The sequence below is a fragment of the Sorex fumeus genome, unplaced genomic scaffold (genome assembly GCF_029834395.1).
Source record: "Sorex fumeus unplaced genomic scaffold, SorFum_2.1 ptg000033l, whole genome shotgun sequence".
NCBI classification, from domain to species: domain Eukaryota; kingdom Metazoa; phylum Chordata; class Mammalia; order Eulipotyphla; family Soricidae; genus Sorex; species Sorex fumeus.
In genome coordinates, this window is record NW_026606090.1 from 16,204,929 (window position 1) to 16,223,813 (window position 18,885).

The window sequence follows — 18,885 nt, forward strand, 5'->3', positions numbered from 1 at the left end:
AAGTGAATAGGCAAGATTATTGGGTCACCAGGGCAAATTATGAAAACAAAATATAGACTGTAAGTAGAACATGGACCTAACCATCCAGAGGCTGTTTCATCAATTATATTTGTAACCAAAATTAATCTGAATGAAATGAATAATTTTAGTGGAACAGTGGATGTATGGAAAAGGCAGTGTTATAAAAATGGCAAAATTAATATAGCATCAAAGTTATACTAAGATATCCAAAGAAATTATAAAATCAGAGGACAAATATACAATAATTAATTTTGATGAATCACAAACTTGTCTGAAATCAGCAACCTCCATTCATGTTAATGTCTTGATTGAATCGCAGCTCAAAATATCCACACATTAAGTAAAAGAATTCTAGCTGGAAAAACATGACCTGGGCATTTACAAGAGTATGAATACCCATTGTGTTTTCTGGTGACAGGACGAAAGATACAGCACAATTTTCCACTCTTGTTCAGGCACTATCATTTAAGTGTAAACCTGGAGTGCACAAAAATAGAATTTAGGTCTGTAAGATGAAGGCATGGTGAGAAGTATCAGGTGACTGTGGAAGGCATGTGTTTATCTGAAAAATAAATATCTCAAAAAAGGAAAAATAGAAATGGGCATGCTTTATCAACCAGGTATCAAAACCTGGTATGTCAGTATGTTTGTGAGAAGCCTATCTTTCCATCTGAGCAAACAGTCGGGGTTTCTTAGAAAAATAAAAACCAACTTCTGAAATCTGGCTCAGTCATACAGTTGTTTTGTGTGTGTGTGTACACGTGTGTGTGCATGTGTGTGTGTGTGAAGATCAAAAAATCTTTGAGTCAGAGAGATAGTAGGTTAGGTAACCTCTCATGTTGTGATCAGTGAAATTTTGGCACCACTTTCAGCACCCTGAGCCCCACCAGTAAGGATCCCTGAGCACAGAGCCAAGAGTAAGCCCTGAGCACTGCACTATGGGTGTGACTCCCGAACCAAAAAAGCAATATAAAACAAAACAAAAAAAAATCAAGAAAGTACCAGGTATGGGAGTTTTTTTACCTACCAATAATGGTCCTGAGCCCTTTCAGTTTATCTGTTGTCTTATAGAAAAGTGTCTTCATCTCCTTTGATATCTTCCTATTAGACTATTTAGACTTTTTGTTTGTTTTGCTGAATTGTATGAATTCTTGATTTATCTTGAATATTAATTCCTCTGCCCCGCTTGGAGAGTCCCGCAAGCTACTAAGCGCCCACAGGTAAGCTACCTGTGACGTATTTGATGTGCCAAAGACAATAACAACAAGTCTCACAATGGAGACATTACTGATGCACACTCAAGCAAATTGATGAATAATGAGAGGAAAGTGCAGTGCTATTAATTTCTCAGATATTTAGTTGCTAATATTTTTCCTATTATGAAGGGTATGTTTTTATTGTATTGGAAGCATAAGTCCTCTTCAAACAACCCCTACATCAGACCTAAAGGAAAAATGATTAGGAAACCAAGTTGATGACAAAGATGCTTAAATAAATAGAGAACTGTCCTAGAGGCATCTTGCGTTCAGTACTGATTCTTTTCCCTCCCAAGCATCTAATTCTGCTGCTCATTGAACTCAGAGAGACAGATACTACAAACCATACAGACCAAAGTAAATTATTTCTGTTCTCTAAACACACTTCTAAGACCCACATTGGATTTATATTTAGAAATTTACTAGCAATAGGTTAACACTTGGTTATCTGGAGAATTCAGTAAAATCCTGAATCAATTTGGGACCCAGCATAAGAGTTACCAGTAGAGCTCTGGGTATGTGTTCATGAGCTGAGGGATTACGGTGAAGGCTGCACTGTGGAGACTTAGCAAGACCAGTGCTGCCTTCCTTGTGTTCCCTGCACTGCTTCTCTTTACTGTGCTTTCAGGAGGAGAGATGGAAGGTGACAGGATTGTGAGGATTCTCATTTGACTCAGCCTCTCTCTTTGCCCTTTTTTATGTTGGCCCAGTCTCTGATGCTGGGAACAATAGAGTTATGTTTGGAAATATTTTTGCTTCACAGATATATACACAGATTGCAGTGGAACTCTGAGGATGTAAAGGTTTGATGTGTGTGACTGTCTGAAGGGTCTTTGCTTTAATATCTGCACAATATTTTCTCTGGAAAAAGAAACCTGTATTTTAATTATGCTCAGCAGCAAAAGGCAGAGATCCCTTCTCTTCGGTGTGAGTCTCTGGTTGCATATCTCCATACCAGTCTTGAAAGGTAGGTTTTGTTCCTCTTTATTTCAGATTCCCTTTTGTAGTAAATGTATTTGCTCTTCTCCAGTTGTGCTTGAATAAACAAAGGTGAAATATTCTATGGAGAACCAATATTGTCATAGCTTCAAATCAACATGCTTTTTTATTGGTTGGGTTTAAATGTAAAATTAAATTTTGTGAGTGAGGTTGGGAGGATAATGAAGCATTTAAGACCACATTTGAGTTTCTTGATTTAAATATGATGATAATAATGACAATGCAGTTTTCTACATCCCTTCTGTGGCTTTCTTAACCTTATTTATTTATATTTTTATTTAACATTTACTTAAACTAGGGTTTACTTGTTAGCTTATGCTATTGGCCACTCCCCGTTTGAAGGTAATAATTTTTGTTTTGAGATCTATGCTCTATTACTATGTTGAAATGTGTGATAAGGATGAAGTTACTCATTTAAAAAGTTAGCACAGAAACGGACAACTGTTGTTGACTGATCAAAACCACATTTCCATATGCTTCTGATTTGCAGGGGTCTGATTCTTCTTCAAGACTCATAGAGAGTTTGTCTAAAATGTCTTAAAGTGGGAAGATGTATTATAGGAAGACTTTAAAAATAGCCCTACATCAAATGATATCATTTATTAATTTTGATGGCAAGAATGTTGCTTTACATTTAAAATCACTTTCTGCTAAAAATCTCAGCATTTCAGTGTTTCCAAATGTTTTTTTGTCAAACTTTTAGTTGATATATTTGTATTTTTTACAGCAACAATTTTTTCATTTATTTTTACTGGTTAAGTTTTTCAATTCCTGAATTTTTTTCTTTCAGGATATGTACCATTTGGGAAATTTGTAGAATTGTACTGCAGGTATCAAATTTTAATTTTATAGAAAAAGCAGAGGGATGTATTAATGAAATGAATTAGTTAAGTGAAGACAAGTAACTTCTAATGCATTCTTGGAAAAATACAAAAGAATATGTGCTCAATTGTTTTCTAAGAATTAATGATTTAAAATGTCAATTAAATTTAAAATGATTTTTGAACTAAAAATGTAAAGATAACTGATCATAAAAGACTTGCACTCATACATTTCTAAAATAAGTGAACATCAAAGTTGATTTTTTAAAGATAAGTTGTTTTCAGGAACTTAATAAAACGACTAGTCATTTGTATTAGTGTAGGGAAGGGCTCTTCTTTTTTTTTTGCTTTTTTTTGGGGGGGGTGGTCACACCCAGCGATGCACAGGGGTTACTCCTGGTTCATGCACTCAGGAATTACTCCTGGTCGTGCTCAGGGGACCATATGGGATGCTGGGAATTGAACCCAGGACGGGCTGCATGCAAGGCAAATGCCCTACCCGCTGTGCTATCACTCCAGCCCCCGTGGGGCTCTTCTTTAAGGAATATGCTCGGTCTCTGTTTTGACAGGCAAGAACAGGAGAATTCCTGAATAACTGCATCAGTGTAACTGTGAATTACATTTAGTGACCTAAGCAAACTTCTCAGTATTCCTGTCATCTCCTTACATTTGTGATGCCTTCAATTTGTGAAACTGTTCTTACCTACGTTCCTGCCTTTGACTTCGCATCAGTGCTTAGAATAGGCATTGGTATTTATGTCTCTGCTGCACAGGTCAATAGTGGAGGCTTATAGAGGGGAGATGAAATGGGCATTAGTAGAAGGGTGCTTGGTAGCCACTGAGCAGGGACAGAGTGCTCAGTGAGGTTGTACACGCCTGTGGGCTATGTTCCTCTGAGGGTGGAAGTGTGCAGAATTTCTCATTCGCCAGTATCTTCTCTAATTCTCTAATATCTTTTCTCTGTTTGGCTACACAGGCTGTGCGTCAGAAGAGAGACTCTTCCACAAACTGTTTTCTCATTATAATCGGTTCATCAGACCCGTGGAAAATGTTTCTGACCCTGTCATGGTGTATTTTGAAGTGGCCATCACTCAGCTGGCCAATGTGGTAGGTGCCATAAGTTCACCAAGTATCCTGAGAAAATCCCCAACTCTGAGAGGCCAGAGTAGTTCCCCTAGATTTTTACAAATAGTCCTCCCTACCACAGCGATAGGGCGTTTGCCTTGCACGCAGCCAACATTGAACCCAAGTTCAATTCCTCCACCCCTCTCGGAGAGCCCGGCAAGCTACTGAGAGTATCTCACCCGCTCGGCAGAGCCTGGCAAGCTACCCATGATGTATTCGATATGCCAAACACAGTAACAACAAAGTCTCCAATGGAGACGTTACTGGGCCCGCTCGAGCAAATCGATGAACAACGGGAGGACAGTGACAGTGACAGCGACAGTCCTCCCATTGTTCATTGATTTGCTCTAGTGGGCCCAGTAGCGTCTCCATCATGAGACTTCTTGTTATTGTGTTTGGCATATTGAATACGTATGGGTAGCTTGCCAAGCTTAGCCCTGCAGGCGAGATACTCTTGGTAGCTTGCTGGGCTCTCTGAGAGGGGCGGAGGAATCGAACCCGGCTCAGCCAGGCTGGCTGCGTGCAAAGCAAACGGCCTACCACTGTGCTATTGCTCCAGCACATTACCCATAGTAAACAAGGGAAATTTAAATATACAAATGATCTACATAAGTACTGGTCTTACAAAATCCATTGGAGCTAGAACTATTCATGGCAGAACTGTTTTCCTGGAAGTCTTTTGGAATCAGCTAATGAAAGAGCTAAAGGAAAAAGGAAAAGAGAGAAAAGAGAAAAGAAAAAAAGGAAAGGAGCATACAAAGGAAACTAATTCATTGTGCAACTATTAAGCACCAGTTGTACTCACTACATTTTCCAGTTGGAAAGAGAGGAGTTCAGTTTAGCAGTGTTCCCAAGACTGCATGATTAAAAATGGTGCATCTGTGATTTAAGTCAGAATTGATCAACTACAAGTTTAGGCTTTTTTCACTTCATAGACAAATAATTGCCTTAAAATTTCTCTATATTTTGTCAGAAGAAAGAAACATATCTTCTTTCTTACAAAGTTCCATCTGTTCTTAAAAAGAAAGGTTAGGATTCTGAGGTCTAGTTTTAATTTATTGCCAGTATGTCAAGGAGAAGAGCAAAGTCTTCTTTTTTTTAAAATTTTATTGAATCACCGTGAGAAAGTTACAAACTGTCATGTTTGGATTACAATCACACAATGATCAAACACTCATCCCTTCACCAGTGCACATTCCCCACTACCAATATCCCCGGTATACCCCCCCTTTCTCACCTTCCCCCTGCTTCCATGGCAGGCATTATTCCCCATAATATCTATTTTGGGGCATTACGGTTTTCACTCTGGGCTGGAGTGATAGCACAGCGGGTAGGGCGTTCGCCTTACAAGCGGCCAACATGGCCGACCCGAGTTCGATTCCTCCGCCCCTCTCGGAGAGCCCGGCAAGCTACCAAGAGTATTCGATATGCCAGACACAGTAACAACAAAGTCTCCAATGGAGACGTTACTGGGCCCGCTCGAGCAAATCGACGATCAACGGGAGGGCCTTTACCTTACCTTTACCTTACGGTTTTCAATAAAGACTTTGAGAGGTTATCATGTTTGGTTCTTTATCTACTTTCTGCACACATCTCTCATCGCAACGGATTTCCCCAGCCATTTTTTTCTTAGTGATTCCTTCTCTATTCCAGCTGCCTTCTCCCCTTTGCTCATGAGAAAAACTTCCAGCTATGGAGCAATCTATCTGTCCTGTGTATCTACTATCCTTAGGTGTCAGCCTCATGTTATGTTGTTTTGTACTCCACAAATGAGTGCAGTCCTTCTATGTCTGTCCCCCTCTTTCTGACTCATTTCACTTAGCATGATACTCTCCATGTATATCCATTTATAAGCAAAGTTCATGATTCCTCTTTCCTGCCAGCTGCATAGTATTCCATTGTGTAGATGTACTAAAGTTTCTTTAACCAGTCACCTGTTCTAGGGCACTTAGGTTGTTTCCAGATTTTTGGCTATTGTGAATAGTGCTGCAATGAACATATAGATACAGATGTCATTTCTACTGTGGTTTTTTGTATCCTCAGGATATATTCCCAGAAGTGGTATTTTCGGGGTCATTTGGAAGAGCAATTTCTAGTTTTTGAAGGACTGTACATATTGTTTTCCAGAAAGGCTGAACTAGTGGGCATTCCCACCAACAGTGAGTGTCCCTTTTCCCCCCACATCCACGCCAGCACTGGTTGCTTTTGTTCTTTTGAATGTGTGCCAGTCTCTGTGGTGTGAGATGATATCTCATTGTTGTTTTGATTTGCATCTCCCTGATGGCTAGCAATGTGGAGCATTTTTTCATGTGCCTTTTGGCCATTCGTATTTCTCTTTTGAGGAAACTTCTGTTCATTTCTTCTCCCCATTTTTTGATGGGGTTGGAGGTTTTTTCTTGTACAATTCTACTAGTGTCTTGTATATCCTGAATATTAATCCCTTATCAGATGGGTATTGGGTAAATATTCTTTCCCATTCTGTGGACTCTTTCTGTATTTTGGTCACTGTTTCTTTTGAAGTGCAGAAGCTTCTTAGTTTGATGTAGTCCCATTTGTTTTTGTTTGCTTCCACTTGCAGGGGCAGTGCTGTTTCATCCTTAAAGATGTTTTTAGCTTCAATGTTGTGGAGAGTTTTGTCTACATTTTCCTCTATGTACCTTATGGATTCATGTCTGACATTGAGGTCTTTAATCCACTTTGATCTGACTTTTGTGCGTGGCATTAGACAGGGTCAGCGTTCATTTTTTTGCAGGTAGCTATCCAGTTTTCCCAGCACCACTTGTTGAAGAGGCTTTCCTTGTTCCACTTCACATTTCTTGCTCCTTGTTCCACTTCACATTTCTTGCTCCTTGAGCCAACTCTTCTTTTCTACCAGGGGCTCCATCCATCAGTGCTTGTGGTACTCAGGCTCCCCCAGTGATGCTTAGCCTGGTGGTATGAGCGGACTTGGTTCCATGTTTGACTCAGCTGTGTGGTGCTCAGGGCCACTAGGGTCATCAGGACTACAGCTCACTGTGCCTGGAGGACTGTGTGCTAGGGAATGAACTCAGGGCCTTGTACACTCTAGACTTGTCCTCTGTCACTCGAGCCACCCCCCGTCTCTCGCCCTAGAGCTCTTTCTTTTGAGTAGTATTCACACCCTAGTTGATGCAGAGGAGGAAGAGGGATCTGGAACTCTGGCACAGAATGGGGTTCTGGGTTCCATGGCAAGGTGGGAAGTGAAGATGGGCACTCAGATTCTGGATCAGATACCAGGAATAGTATGCTGAGGGAATGAAGAAAGTCTAAAACGGAACCAGGGAAGGGTGTGAGACAAGTTCTCTAGTAATGCACAGACAGACGGAGCCTCTTTCATTACTCTAGTCTGGCCCATGACTGTGGAAGAAGCACTCCCTCCCAGACTTTGTCATGGGGAAAAATATCAACTCCCCAAGTGTACTTGGGGAAAGAACTTCATTTCATTTATGAAGTTAGGGTGAATTCCATTCCATTATTCACCATAGACTAGGCTGATGTTTTGGGACTGGGCTGGATGTGTTTATAGCTTGGTAAATCTTGGATTGAAAAGATATAATTCTTTCTCCCACCTAACTGGACCCATTCATTCTTTTAATAATTTTTTGTACCTATTCTCTAAACAAGCTTATTATTGCTCGTCTACAAAGTTGGAGGCTACACTTTTTATGCACTGAATTGTTATAAATGGAGAACTAGACTAAATTTCACCTAAAATCTGTGAGGATAGTCTCAGAATACATCATCCCTTCCCTTCATATCCCTGGTCAATAAGTCCTTTGTTCTGAGGATGCAGGGGGCTGGTGAATACAAATTTTAAGATTTGCATATGACTGCTATCATAGATTGAAAAACAATAAAGCACAGGCAGAAAAGTTAATTCTTTCTTATGCAGCAAATCTAAAAGACCAGCTGATTTTGTGGTGTCAGCAACAGTTCCAGTCTGTGCGGTACATCAGGTCAGGCAAAGCACTTGTCACTCACGGGGAATGTGATGCTAAATATAGCATGACAGAGCCAGTGTTCCTTATGTCTTTCAGCACTCTTGCATGTGATTCATTCCCTGCCTCATAGTCCAAGGGAACTGCTGTATTTTTCACTCATAGGCACAGTCTTGGCAAGAAGCAGGATATAGGGAGAAGAGGATATATAGCAACCACTGGATTTCCTTAACAAGTTTGGCTAGAGGTTCTACTAACAGCATCTTTCTATTTTTGTTTACACCTTGTGCTGAAAAGGAAATTTCGGAAATGTAGTTTTTCCAATTAAAATTTTATTTGTCGAAATACTTGCAGATTATTCAATAGTTATTTATTTATAATTTACTTTTTATTGAAATAATTTGTAGATTTGTGTGCAGTTGTAAAAAGTAATAAAGAAATCCTTGCCTCCTTTGCCATGTTTCCCCAATAGCAAATACTAACCATTTCCATTTGTAAAATTGCTCATTTCAAAAAATATTATATATGAATGGAATTTTATAATATATAATCTTGGGGAACCCCATCCCACTTAGCACAATACCCAAGAGATTCAATAATAGCAATAGGTTGCTTCTTCTAGTTGCTGAACAGGATTTTATGGTATTAATGTGATAGTTTGCTTAACCATTCATTGAAGAATATTTTAGTAGATTCCCATTTTTGTCTATTATTAACAAAGCTCCTATGAACACTCTTGTGCACATATTTGGTGATCATAGATCACACAGTCTATAGGTCATATAGTAATTGCATGTTTCATTTTTTTTTCCCTTTATTTTATTTTATTTTTTTAAAGTTGTAGATTTACAATTTTTTGTGCTTTGGTTTCAATTATACAATGATCAGATACCCATCCCTCCACCAGTGCCCATTTTCCACCACCATGGATAATATCCCTCCCACCCCCATCCCCCCATCCCCCCTGTCTCTGTGGCAGGGCAATCCCCTGTGTTCTCTCTCTCCTTTTGGGTGTTGTGGTCTGCAAAAGAGGCATTGAGTGGCAAACATGTTCAGTCCATAGTCTACTTTCGACATGCATCTCCCCTCCTGGGAGGATCCTCCAAACATCCTTTATTTGGTGCTCCCTTCTCTATCTGAACTGCCCTTTCCTCTAGGATACCCGGCTAGCCTCTAAGTTATGGAGTAATCCTCCTGGTGCTGATCTCAGCTATTCTTGGGTATTAATCTCATACTTTGTTACTTTATATCCCCCAGATGAATGCAATCTTTCTATGTCTATCCCTCTCTTTCTGACTCATTTCGCTTAGCATGATACTTTCCATATTGTACCACTTGTATGTAAAGTTCATGACTTCATCTTTTCTAAGAGCTACATAGTACTCCATTGTGTAGATGTACCAAAGTTTCTTTAACCAGTCATCTGTTCTTGGGCATTCAGGTTTCTTCCAGTTTCTGGCTATTGTAAAGAGTGCTGCAATGAACAAACAAGTGTAGATGTCACTTCGACTATACATTTTTGTCTCTCTGGGATATATTCCCAGGAGTGGTATTGCTGGGTCAAATGGGATCTCAATGCATGTTTCATTTTTAAAGAAATTGCTAATATGCTTTTTAGAGAACTTGAACACAGTTATACCAACCAGCAATATAAATTATCCAGTTTACATATGTCTCCACCAGTATTTGTGTCATTATTTTTATTTTTTAATTTTTATTTAAGGCACCATGACTTACAATACCATTAATATTAGGGTTACATTATGCCCCCATGCAACACTACACCCTCAACCTACCATGATAAGTTTAGTATCATAATTTGTAATTTTAGCCTTTCCAATATGGCTAAATTTCTAATTAATTTCTATTAATTCATAACTAAAGTGTCTAATTTCCCAAATGACTATTGATATAGAACATCTTTTCATATATGGATATGTTATACTTTTCTCCTCTTCTGTGAATGATGCTTCTTTTTGCCTTTTCTAATTGGAATGATTTGGTATTTTTATTGATGTGATGATGATGGTGTCAGATTTATTTGGTTGCTTACACACTTGGTTGTTTTGACGTGAAAGTGGATTTTCCTGTGCTGGTGGGTTCTTGAGAATTGTATGAAAGATTTGCATACAAAACTCGAAAGATTGAGCTCATTGCAGCACTTTTTACAATAGCCAGAATCTGGAAAAAACCTGAGTGTCCAAGAACAGATGACTGGTTAAAGAAACTCTGGTAAATTTACACAATGGAGTACTATGTAGCTGTTAGAAAAGATGAAGTCATGAAATTTATATACAAGTGGTACTACATGGAAAGCATCATGTTAAGTGAGATGAGTCAGAAAGAATGGGATAGACACAGAAAGATTGCATTCATCTGGGGAACATAAAGTAACAAAATGGGAGACTAACACCCAGGAGTGACCGAGACTAGTACCAGGAATTTTACTCCATGACTTGGAGGCCAGCCACACGTGCTAGGGGAAAAGGAAGCTCAGATAGAGAAGGGAGCACCAAATAAAGGATGTTGGGAGGATCCTCCCAGCATGGGAGAAGCGTGCTGAAGGTAGACTATAGACCAAACATGATTGCTACTCAATGCCTCTCTTGCAAACCACAGGACCCAAAAGGAGAGAGAGAGAGAGAGAGAGAGAGAGAGAGAGAGAGAGAGAGAGAGAGAGAGAGAGAGAACAAAAGGGAATGAATACCCTGCCACAGAGGCAGAGTGGTATAGGGGGGGTTCGGGATGTGGGAGGATCAGAGCTGGGACCTCCTGTTAGCTGCAGTATCCCGCCCCCAGCCACCCCGTTCTGCCTTCTGATTGGCTTCCTGTACCTGGGGCGGAGCTTCACATGACCTGACACCCCTCAGCTCCTGGGACCCACCTGCAGAGCTGGAAAGCATATTTCTGATGTGTGGTGGTATTGGGGATCGAGCTCATGTTCTCTTGCCCGCAAGGCTCCACTGCTGGGGCACATTTTGGGATCCTTGATTTGAAAGTTTTTACTGTTGAATATTGAGAGCTCTTTATTTTCTTTAACATTCTAGGATGCTAATCAATTTTGTTGTTTTGTGCAGTTAACTTTGAATTTCACTGATTTTTAAAATTGTCTTCCTTCTCTATTCTGTTTTTTTTTTTTTTACCAGACACAGCAGTACTCAGGAAATTTTTCAGTTTGGTGCTCAGGGATCACTCCTGCTGGGCCCTGCGACCATATGGGATGCCAAAAATGGATTCCAGGTGGTCTGCATGCAAGGACAGCCTCCTACACACTGTACTATCTAGCTGACCCTCTGTACTGGTTTTGACTTAACTTTCATATTTTTTTTGATAAGGTGTGCTTCTGCTCCTATTCAATTAAATTTATTTTTGAAATTACTCATAGGTATTCTAACCCATGGGTTATTTAGAAGTATGTTTGATTTCTATGAGTTAAATGGTTTCCTGTTGTCATTTTGTTATTGAGTTCTATTTTCATTTATGTTATTCATTTCTGTTTCAAACTCATGTTCATCTTTCAGTCAGAGAATAGACTGTATGACTTGCATTATTTTAGATTTATTGAGGTTTATTTTCATTCCTCTTTTTTTACCTCTTTTTTTAAAAAGTTACTTTTTTGGTTGGCTTTGGGTGACATCCAGCAATGCTCAAGACCTACTCCAAACTCTGTGCTCAGGGATCACTCCTGGTGGAGTTTGGGGGAACCATATAAATTTCTGGGGATTGAATCTAAGTCAAGGCAGGTGCCCTACCTGTATAATATTACTCTGGCACATACTGAAGTTCGTTTTCTATCCCATTGTCAAGCATGGTCTATGTTGGTGATAAATATTCCATGAATGTTTGCATTCTAAAGTTTTTGAGAGTTTTGTATATGTCAGTGAGAACTTGTTGGTTCATATCTACATTTTTGAATATCTTTTACTAGACATTATGTGGATTATTGAAAAGGAGTGTTGAAATAATCCTCCATAATTGAATATTTCTTCCTTCTTTCAGCTCTATCAGGTTTTTGTTTGAAATACTTTGTAATGGTTGTTTAATTCTACCAGTTTCATGGTAGGGTGATCATTATTGTGTATGTCTCTTTTTCTCTTTAGAAACATTTTTCTCCGAGGTTAGCTTGATCAAATATTACTTAGACATAATTACTGGTTTGGGGGCACATGTTCTTCAGGACACCATGAATCCCTGTGGAGCATATATCCATGGTCACTGAGTGCTGGTGAGCTCTGACCATAGCTGTATGACAGGGCAGAGAGAGAAGGTGTGACCTTCAGCCTCCTTGTCGAAGGCATCTTGGTAGTTAACTGAACCCCTCCACTGGCCTAAGAACACCAAGAAATTTACTTTGGAGTGTATTTGCTGCCATGCAGAATGTCCTTGGACACAGAGTTTTGGGAGGAGATAAATCTTTCAGAGGAGTAAGTTCATTGCCTTTCTACAGGAATCCAGGTCAAAGCCCCTGGCCCAGCATTCTAGATGACCTGAATATGTAAATGACAAGACTTGTAAACTGTGATCTATTTGGCCTTTCTATTCTTAGACTCAAATATTCTACTGCTGCCACTCCAGACATGTGTCTGTTTGAAATTAGAACCCAAATGCTTTAAATATAGAATGTGTCAACTAATCTATTTTCCCAAGAAAGAGAAACAGGGTGATGATCCCCAAAATTGATAAGGAACATTTATTTGCTTTCCCTCACCAATAGGAAATAATTAAAGTAACTACCTTTGTTGACCTAGGGTTTGGCCAGAGAGATTGTATATTGGAGTTAAGTCATTTGCCTTGCACAGTGTTAAATCCAGTTTAATTCCTGGCACCGTGAACTACATACAGTCACAGAAATAATCCCTGAGTACAGAGTCAGGAGTAAGCTCTAACTACCACTAGGATGACCCCCAAAACAAAACAAAATACCCAGAGAAAAAGAAAAATCTCTATGTCTTACTATGACCTGACACAAACCCGTCAGAGGGAGGAAGTTTGGCAACTTCCTTAGTTCGAATTCTTGGAAAGGAGGAAAGAGGTATAATGCAGACAGTTTGGTGTTGATTCTTAGCCATAGTTCCCTCAGCCCCTGTTGAGTTCATTTATTCTGGAGTGTGTTCATGTGCTTGGAGAAGATTGGTTAGGCTTACTCAATAGCTGTGAATAGTCCACAAGCTGTTATATTGTAAGACTGCTGAGCATCTGGTTGTGTCTTTCGTAGCTTTCTCACTAAGAAGTATAGGAACGTGTTAGGAAAATGTGATATTTGGGATACCATCCATCTGGCATGCTTTTCTTCCAGGCCTCCATGACTCTTGTCAAGTCTTTTAGGTATCTATAGAAACTACCTCCGAGAGGTCTTCTTTGATCACTGTGTATGACTAGAGGTGTGTTTGGCCTATGCGTGCATAACTGTGTTTGTATATATGTGTGCATAGAACATTCCATTCCTGTTTATTTTTTTCATAGGATTTAACAGTTTCTTACGTTATATTATTACTGATCTTTTGGTTTTTGGACCATACCCAGTGACGCTCAGGACTTATATCTGGTTCTGTCTCAGATATCACTCCTGGCTGGGATTGGAGGACTATATGTGGTACTGGAAAGTCAACTCAGTCAGCCAAGTGCAAGGCAAGGATCTTACCTGTTGCACTCTCCCTCAAGCCCTTCTTACATCATATTTTATATCTATTAATGATTTTCTGCCTCCCCAATGAACAGCTAAGTTATACAAAGGTATGGATTTCCCACTCCTATATTTTCATTTATAGTGCCAACACACAGAGAGCACAACACAAGTACTCAGTAAGTATTTGTGCAGTGGATTATTGAAGCAATTAGCAATTGGAGGGGAGTAGGAGATGTGTTATGGGGAGTTTGGCAAATCCAGTTGGAAAATCCCATGAAGATCTGAGGCCAACAATTCAAGGGGAGTTGGGCCCTAGACTGAAAATCTAGAGAGTGCTGAGGCACAACTGAGGGAGGGAGGCACAGCGGGGAAGAAGATAGCAAATATGAGAACACAGTTTGGGTCCCTATCACCATATGCAGTATCCCCCCACACCCACAACCCTCCCATTCTTTCTTCTTTCTTTCTTATCTTCCTTTTTTCCTGCTGTGTAATCAGAAGATGTTATGGGATGCAGTAATAAGGTAGGTTTTCCAGAAGAGGTGGTACTTAAATCAGATTTGAAAGACAATCTTGGAGAACAGATGAGGGTGAGGAGGGTGAGAAGGTAAACTGACATGACATAAGGGCATTGGTCAAGAGTCTTTAACATTTTGAGAGAACGCTATACATCAAAACCATGAGTCAATATTATTGTAAATTATCCAAACTATAATAAGTAAAATTTAAAAAAATGAATTTACCAAGAAGGTTGGGTAGGGAGAGAGAAGGACCCTTGGGTATTTGGTGGAGTGTCGCTGACACTGGTGCTGCATTTGGAGTGGATTATTGAGTGCCTAAAATTCAGTTATTAACAGTTTTTAAAGTTATGGTGCTAAAATAAGTAGACAAAAGATTTTAAGTGTTGTCTTTCAAAACAGAGCTGGGACTAGATGCGGAAATAGCTTATTTTCTGGTTGACTTTTTAAGTTGTCTAAAATCTTTTATGTTCTCTCTATTAGTATGGGTAATATATATAACTCCTTTGGGTTATAATTATTGTTACAAAGTCATCCCTTATTAGCAAGTGCATTTGAGGCTAAAAATATTATTTCCTCTTCCCAGGATGAAGTAAACCAAATCATGGAAACCAATCTGTGGCTGCGTCACGTATGTACTATATCACACATCCTTTTGTACTTGTGTTATTTGTATATCAGCCTTCAATGAATAAAATACACTGATTCCCTTTCCCCCTTTTTTTCAATATTAAACTTATGGCACAGGATAATATTGTCTATAACCAAAGTCTAAATTCAGGTCTGGCAACAGCTGATTTCAGGTAAGCTTTGAAGTTTCAGAAACCTAAGTGTCAAAGTTTTCTCTGACATAGACTCTATTCTTTCTTGTTTTTGCCCTCAAATATCCTACTTTTAATTTACAATCTGAATTTCAGAAAGCTCTAATTTACCACTCTGATAAAATTGTACCAGTCCTATAAACCCTATCAGATCATTATTAGATAATGTTCTAATACCTATGTAATATAATTTATATTTGTGAAAATATGCTTGGCTGCCCAGCCCCCTATTTCTCATGAATGAAACCAGCTTAGAATATTCAAATATCAACTTACATTTTTTTAAAAAATTGATGAACCTACAAAGATTTAACATTGGAGAAAATTAATAGACTCGAAAAAATGGATTTCTATTTTCTTTAGATCTGGAAAGATTATAAATTGCGCTGGGACCCAATGGACTATGATGGCATTGAGACTATTCGTGTTCCTGCAGATAAGATTTGGAAGCCTGACATTGTCCTCTATAACAAGTATGGGTGTCTGATAACCATAGTCTCTTTTCAAAGTTGCCTTTGTTACCTACTGATTAATAGAAAAGGAGGAATTTACTAATGAATCTGATTTACTTTGTAGTGCTGTTGGTGACTTCCAAGTTGAAGGCAGGACAAAAGCCCTTCTGAAATATGATGGCATGATAACCTGGACTCCACCAGCTATTTTTAAGAGTTCTTGTCCTATGGATATCACCTTTTTCCCCTTTGACTATCAAAATTGTTCCCTAAAATTTGGTTCCTGGTCCTATGATAAAGCTGAAATTGATCTTCTAATCATTGGCTCTAAAGTGGATATGAATGATTTCTGGGAAAATAGTGAATGGGAAATTGTTGATGCTTCTGGCTATAAACATGACATAAAATACAACTGTTGTGAAGAGATATACACAGATATTACCTATTCTTTTTACATTAGAAGATTGCCAATGTTCTATACCATTAATTTAATTATTCCCTGTCTCTTTATTTCATTTCTATCTGTGTTGGTCTTTTATCTTCCTTCTGATTGTGGTGAAAAAGTCACACTTTGCATTTCAGTTCTGCTTTCTCTGACTGTATTTTTGCTAGTGATTACAGAAACAATCCCTTCCACATCCCTTGCAATCCCACTGGTTGGGGAATACCTATTGTTCACCATGATCTTTGTTACTCTCTCCATCGTAGTGACTGTGTTTGTGTTGAACATACACTATCGAAGTCCCACAACACATACTATGCCCAATTGGGTGAAGATGACTTTCCTCAAGAAATTACCCCAAATACTCATGATGAAGAGGTCTCTAGACAAGCAGAGGGACACAGATTCTGATAACTCCCCGAGAGACATTTCCCATAAGGCAGCCAAAGTGAAGTTTGAAAATGGCAGAGACACCAGACTTATTAAAGAATGCTGCCACTGTCATAAATCAAGTAAACTTGCCACCAGTAAGAGAAGATTAAGTGATCAGCCTTTACAATGGATGACTGAAAATTCAGAGTACTCAGCAGAAGTTGAAGATGTGATTAATAGTGTTCAATTCATAGCAGGAAATATGAAAAGCCAAAATGAGACAAAGGAGGTAAATGCATGTGTCCTCTGGTTTAAACACTGACAGCATACCCAGAGGCACCTTTAAAGTTGCTCACAGCTTCTTCTGACCTCTGTATTACACTAAAGATGTTACTCTTAGCTGCAGCCCTGTTATTATGGGAAGACTAGCTTGGGAGTGGGGTAGAGTACAAGCCCAGGTAAAATTTTTACCTCCAGAAATGTAAAAGTGAATTTTGACTTAAACAACAGTCAGAACAACTGTGGCCAATAAAACCAAGAGCTGCAGCATAAAATACAGCATAGTAGAAGGTGAAATGGGAACACTGGCCCTGAAGGGTAGGGAGGAGGATGACAGAGCAGTTGGAAGGAGCGGGCTGGGAGGTGTAGGGTTGAGCCGTTCTCATCTTCCACTCCACTGATTCTTTTTTTGAGGGATTAAGGTGCTGGTTGAATGAGTCTATAAATATTTTTAGAATATTGACATATTCTACATCTACCCAGAGTCTAACTATAGCAACATGGACTTATTCCATCTTCCAAAGAAAGCTCAGTTTTCTATGCTACTAGGGTGAACAATTGAGGACATCTGAAACTATGCATGCATCTGGGATTGGCCTCATTGCAGCTCCTGGTGTCTGTCTCTTGATGAAAGAGTATTGTGAGGCCCACCTTCCCTTACCCTCCTTACTGGTATGGAAAAGATCCTGTGCCTGTATGTTGTACAGAGTGAAAAGGGGATGATTCATCGAACAAGTAAGACCAGGACTCATTATAGAGTGGCATTTTCCTAAAATATAGGCAGTGTTATGATTGGCTAACCACCAAGTAGGACTCTCAAGATGCAACGAGGATAAAATTGCTGATCAGGAAGTTGAAGGATGTGAGACAAATAGCCAACTCTCCACACCTTATTGATGACTTGCTGGTGTCTTGGGGACCCCATCACTGACCAGAAGTCCTCTATTTTACCCCATATTCCACATCCCTGACCTTATCCAAACTCAGACTTGCCTATGGGTTAGAATATCCTTGTTCCAATGACAAGAGTTGAGTTATCTGAGCAGCTCTTTTTGGGGAGAGTTTCTTTCTTGCACTCAGGAAAGTTGTAAGAATTCCAATGGATTCTGTAAATAGCTGCTTAAAGGCATATGGTAATGGATAACAGAAGTTTATATACTATGTAGGAGATATGGGCTAGTGAGAATAATACCAATATTTTCCTGAAATGGTCTTTGAAAAAGAAAGCAGCTTATTTATTAAACACCATATTTTCTATTGTTTTCATTTTTGTAAAATAAATTTGATTTTTTGTTTTGTCTTTTAGGTAGAAGACGACTGGAAATATGTGGCCATGGTGGTGGACAGAGTCTTTCTCTGGATATTTATAACTGTCTGTGTACTTGGGACTGCAGGGTTATTTCTACAGCCACTACTGGGGAACACAGCAAAATCTTAAGATTGTATTTTCCTTTATGTTCAGAAACTTAAAGACAGAATAATGGTTCTCTGTTCCCTATCATAAGGAAAGAATGGTGGGGTAGACTGAGGGAAGGACACTGAGACCAAAGAGGACACTTTGGTGGAGGGTATAGTGTTGGAACGTTGCATGCATGAAACCCTGTGATCAACAGTGTTGTGAATTACATTGCCTCAAATAAAATAAAATACAAAAAAAGGCATCTAAATTGGAGTCAAGAAGGAGGGCCTTAAGAAAGTCATTATACAGCAAAAACATCTCTCTTCACTGTCATGTACTTGTCTTCGTTGTAGTTTCCAACAGTTAGTGTGGTAATCTTTATTACCAAGTAATAAATGACTTTAGGAAAACTTTATCCCGTCCAGCAATCATTCTGCTAATGAGAAGCACTGCAGTCCAATGAATGAGAGGCCATCACCAACCTAAGTGCTTCCTTTCTTCCAGTGAACTCTTATTTAGAGTAGCTCCTTGCACTTTCCTCTGTATAAACTTCCTCTCCCTTTTCACCAGATCTGTCCAAAGTTCTCCATAGAGGCCCCAGTAGGGTGTCTCTCTGGAAGAATGAGAAGGCAAGATTGGAAGCTGGGGAGACATACAGTAGTTAGGCACTTGCACTGTCTGTCCCTGATGTAGTTTCAGTCCCCTGCACCACATGGTCCTTACCTCCCTGAGACTTCCAAGATGGTCCTAGAGTCAATCAAATCAAAAATGATAGAAAATTTTGTATTTACCTTCCCT

At 39.3% G+C, this 18,885-nt stretch overlaps 1 protein-coding gene across 1 annotated transcript; it reads left to right on the forward strand.

Annotated features, from left to right (window-relative positions):
- Positions 1–2,003: 2,003 nt before the first annotated feature.
- Positions 2,004–18,200, forward strand: CHRNA6 (cholinergic receptor nicotinic alpha 6 subunit). The gene is made up of 6 exons (XM_056116860.1): positions 2,004–2,244; positions 4,074–4,204; positions 14,909–14,953; positions 15,507–15,616; positions 15,720–16,698; positions 17,995–18,200. Exons 1-6 carry the CDS (start codon positions 2,166–2,168, stop codon positions 18,124–18,126), a joined length of 1,476 nt encoding a protein of 491 aa, XP_055972835.1. The 5' UTR covers positions 2,004–2,165; the 3' UTR covers positions 18,127–18,200.
- The last annotated feature ends 685 nt before the right edge of the window (positions 18,201–18,885 follow it).